The following is a 4,599-nucleotide window of genomic DNA, read 5'->3' on the forward strand; positions in this document are numbered from 1 at the left end:
ACTCTTCCTGGCCCTATGAGTCAGGAGTAATGGGAGAAAAACTGGCTTCCAGTGAAGAAAATTGCAAATAGGAGTAGGCTGGGAAATGTTGAACAACCAATTATTTGTGTCTAATAGTAGCTATCTGGGGGGGGGGGAAGAAATTTACATGATAACTTTATTATGTATTTATAAGAAATAGCAAGTTGTACATAATAGATTTGCAGTTTCATGTGCAATCATCTTTTTTTTTTTTGGTTGGGCAAACTGACTTTATTAGCCAAAGGCAGGCCTGGCACCTTAGGTACTCTTGGGTGGGCGGGTTCGCTTCTTCTTCACCACCACTGGCTTCTGGCTTCGAAGGATGGCGCTGGCCCGGTGTTGAGCAGCCATGGGGAGATCTTTCCGGTATTTATTCTTGCCGATGATGTGCCAGACGCTGTTGAGTGTGGCCCGGGCATTTTTGTTGATTGTGGTCCTCACATAGGAAGTGGAAGGCTTCCTCTGACCTGCCCTCCGCTTCAGCACCACCACGATGCCCTTGCCGTCAGTGGCCAGCTCGATACCCACCGTCTTCCAGTGGATCGGCCCGTTGTAGCGGAACGAGTTTTGGGCCTTGAGATTGTTGGGCTCGATGCTGTACGTCTGCTTGTTGCACTTGATCAAGAAGCTGGAGCAGTTCCGAAGGACCATCCACTGCAGGTGGGCCGACATGGTGGGGGCTGCACACGCGGCGGAGACGGAAAGGGCGCAATCATCTTTTTTTAAAAATTATACTATGTTAAGGAAATGCTTCTTTTATTCTATAAATTAAAAATAAAATAAATAAAAATTTTAAAAACTAAAAAACATTGAAGCATATATAATACGCTTAAGTTTAATCTACATCATCAACATTTTCTCCACTGTTTTCTAAACTTTACTCTAGAAAATGAAATTATAATCAATAAAACATAAATTGATTTCCAGCATTTGCTGATGTCCAAGGTGTAAATCCTTGCATTAAAAATTCAAAAATTGACTTTTAAGAACTTGGACTGGTTTCAGCCCACTCATGGTTGCAAGGGTATGTCTTCTGAAGAGAACTAGGTCGCTGTTAAAATAAAGAGATAGAAAGAATGATTTTGAAATCTTGATTACTTAGAGTACCTTCATGAAGTCTCACCAAAGGTAGTCTTCTCACCCTTGAAAGCTCTATGGTATTTAACATTGCTTTGGAGAAAGGAAGAAGTAGCCAAATAGAAGGCCCACATTGTCTCAGCCCAGGTTATCCCTTAGCTTTCGATAGGATAGTAGAGTTTCTGATTTGGGTTTGCACTCCAGTAATGATTGCATATGAGAGATCAAATAGAGTGGCCTGAGAGTCATAGAGGGAGGGGTCATTTCCAGGTGGCAGATCTTTGAAGGTATTATAATACAAGTGGGGATAAGCTAAGATATATCCTGATATATAGCTACAGCTAAAGATATAGATAGATTAACATCTATCTATATCTTTCTTATAAAATCCTCTAGAGAGAGAAACTCTAGTATCTATAGCTATACTTACTTTTACTTCTTTCTCTAGTACCAAAGACGATAAGGATGTTTTTGATTAGAGTTGACAAGTTAGGTATTCTCCTTTGGGTCACCTGGTAGTCTTAGCAACATTGGCTGAGTATGAAATAATCACATAAGTAGAACTTTTGTGTCATTTCCCTAAAACAGTAACAAAATGAAGACTTTCCAAAGAATAGGAAGTCTTCAAAGGACTTCTGCACTGGGTGGTGCAGTGGATAGAATGCTTGGCCTTGAATCAGGAAGACTCTTCCTGGGTTCAAATCTGGCCTCAGACACTTAATAGCTGTGTGACCCTGGGCAAGTTTCTTAATCCTGTTTTCCTCAGTTTCTCATCTGTAAAATGAGCTGGAGAAGGAAATGGCAAACCACTCCAACATCTCTGCCAAGAAAACCTCAAATGGGGTTGTGGAGAGTAGGACACAACTGAAAAATGTTTTAATAACAAAAATAAAATGATGTTTATATTGCCTAGTCTCACTGACAACTTAAATTTCTATGCTTTTTAACCCATTCCAAAAACATTTCTTATCAATAGTAATTGGTTCAATAAAAGTCAACTTTGTAGTTCTAGTAAAGAAAGGGGAATTATTTGTTCATAGATTTTGAATAGTAATATATTGAGCAAGGGATTTTAATTTTATACATTTCTATTAGTTGCCTAAATATAGTGGATATCAGACCCTTGTTAGAAATATTTGATATAAAAATTTTTTCCCTTTTGACTTCTTCCCTTCTTATCCAAGTTGCATTAATTTTATTCTTGCTAATGTTTCAATTTCATGTAATCAAAATTATCTATTTTAACTTTTGTGATCACCTCTGTTTCTCATTCTGTTAACAATTCAACCCCCTAGCACTGTCAAAGGTACCTAATCTGGTTCTCATCGAAAATGTTTATGATGTAATCTTTTATGTTCAGATCATGCATGATTTTAATTTATAGGGCTTCGTATTATAAGATGTTGGTCTAAACCCAATTTTTGACATATCTTTCCAGTTTTCTCAGCAATTCTTGTCCAATAATGGAGTTCTTCCCTAATTGATTTATGTTTTAGGATGGATTGAATACTGGGTTGCTACATTTAATTATTTCTGATACTCCTTGGTCTAGCCTGTACTATTGATCTTTTTTAATCAGTATCAAATACTCTTCATTATTTGAGTTCTAGAGGTATTGTTCTACCCTTTGCTAACTTTTTATTGTTTCCCTTGATACTTTAGATCTTTCATTCAAATAAGTTTTGTTATTTTGTTTAGTTCAGTAAAATATGTTTTGGTAGTCTACTACTTGGTATAACATTAAATCTACCATAAATTACTTTCAGGGGCAGCTAGGTGGTGCAGTGGAGAGAGTGTGAGGCCTGGAGTCAGGAAGACAACTCTTCCTCAGTTCAAATCTGGCCTCAGACATCTTACTGGGCAAACTATTTAACCCTGTTTCTCTCAGTTTCCTCATCTGTAAAATGGGCTGGAAAAGGAAATGGCAAACCACTCCAGTATCTTTTCCAAGAAAACCCCAGGTGGGGGTCATGAAGTGTTGGACACTACTGAAAATGACTGAACAACAGCAACAAATTGACTTAGGTAATATGGCCATTTTAAGTATATTGACATGGCCTAGCCATGAATATTGAATATATGACTAGATGTTTAAGTATTCTTTATTTCCATTAGGACTATTTTGTAATTTTATCAATGTTGGTTTTGAATGTGCTTTGGTTTGGTATATTGATCCCCAGATACTTTATATATTTTGTAGTTATTTTGAATGGCACTTCCCTATTATTTCCTCCAATATTTTATTATTGCTATGTAGAAATGTGATTAATTTTTATGGGTTTGTTTTGCATCCTGCCATATTACAGAAGCAATTATTTTTCTCCATTATTGCCTCTACTGATTCTCTAGGATTTTCTAAGAAAACCATCATGTAATCAGAGAATACGAATAGTTTCATTTCCTCTTTGCCTGTCTTTATATCTTTCATTTCTTTCTCTTAACTTGTTTTAAATTTTTTTTCTTTTTGAAAACTTTGAACTTAACAAAACTCAAGAACAAGAGCATTTTATATATGACGGACATAAACCAAGGATTGTCTATGAAAATGTGAATTATATATAATTTGGTTTTAAGTACATATTAATTTTAATATGATATTACTGACCTTGCTCTGCTTACCTATCTCCCCTTTTGAATTCCTTCTGCTTTCTTTTGTACATTTTAAAATGTTTCATTAATGCTTTTCCCCCTTGTTTTTGTGTCATAATTACTATACCCTATTCTCTTCTACTCTTCCGCTCCTCCCCACCTAAAGAAAAAAACCCTTTCTTGTTCCTGACACATGGTGAATATTTAATACTCTCCCTCTCTATCTCTGTCTTTCTCTCCCCTCCTATTGTATCTTCCCCTATGTCTCTCTCTCTCTCTCTCTCTCTCTCTCTCTCTCTCTCTCTCGCTGCCTGCCTCTCTGTCTCTGTTTCTCAGTGTTTCTGTGTCTGTCCCTCTCTGTTTCTCTCTCATTTCTGTCTCCCCCACCTCTGTCTCTGTCTCTCTCTCTATCTCTACCCCCATCTTTCTGTCTTTCTCTGTTTCTGTCTCTGTCTGTCTCTTCATCTCTATTTCTCTGTCTCTGTCTCTCTCTCTCTCTCTGTCTCTCTCTCTCTCTGTCTCTCTCTCTCTCTCTCTCTCTCTCTCTCTCTCCTGTTATTTTTCATTTTTCTGTCCCTAACCCCACTTCCATAGCACCTTACATAAGATAAGTGCTTCTAGGCCCCCATCATTCCTACTTTTATTCGTTATTCTTTTTGAGATTCTTAACCTTTTTTTTTTTACCTACAAGTGAATTTTCTATTATTCTATCTATAACATATCCCTTTGGTAGTTTGACTGTTATGGCACTGAATCTGTCAATTAATTTAAGTACTAGTGGTACTTCTATTATATTGTCACAATCTAGCCATGAACAGTGTGCATCTCAATTTAATTTTCCCTTTATCTCTATAAAGAGTGTTGTACCTTTCTTCATTCATATAATTCCTGTGTATCTCAATAAGTGAACTA

At 36.8% G+C, this 4,599-nt stretch overlaps 1 protein-coding gene across 1 annotated transcript; it reads right to left on the reverse strand.

Moving 5' to 3' along the window:
- Positions 1-279: 279 nt before the first annotated feature.
- Positions 280-711, reverse strand: LOC118831824 (60S ribosomal protein L28-like). Its single transcript, XM_036739274.1, has one exon. The coding sequence runs from the start codon at positions 691-693 to the stop codon at positions 280-282; it is 414 nt and encodes a 137-aa protein (XP_036595169.1). The 5' UTR covers positions 694-711.
- Between the last annotated feature and the right edge of the window lie 3,888 nt (positions 712-4,599).

The sequence above is a fragment of the Trichosurus vulpecula genome, chromosome 9, assembly GCF_011100635.1.
Source record: "Trichosurus vulpecula isolate mTriVul1 chromosome 9, mTriVul1.pri, whole genome shotgun sequence".
Taxonomy (NCBI): Eukaryota; Metazoa; Chordata; class Mammalia; order Diprotodontia; family Phalangeridae; genus Trichosurus; species Trichosurus vulpecula.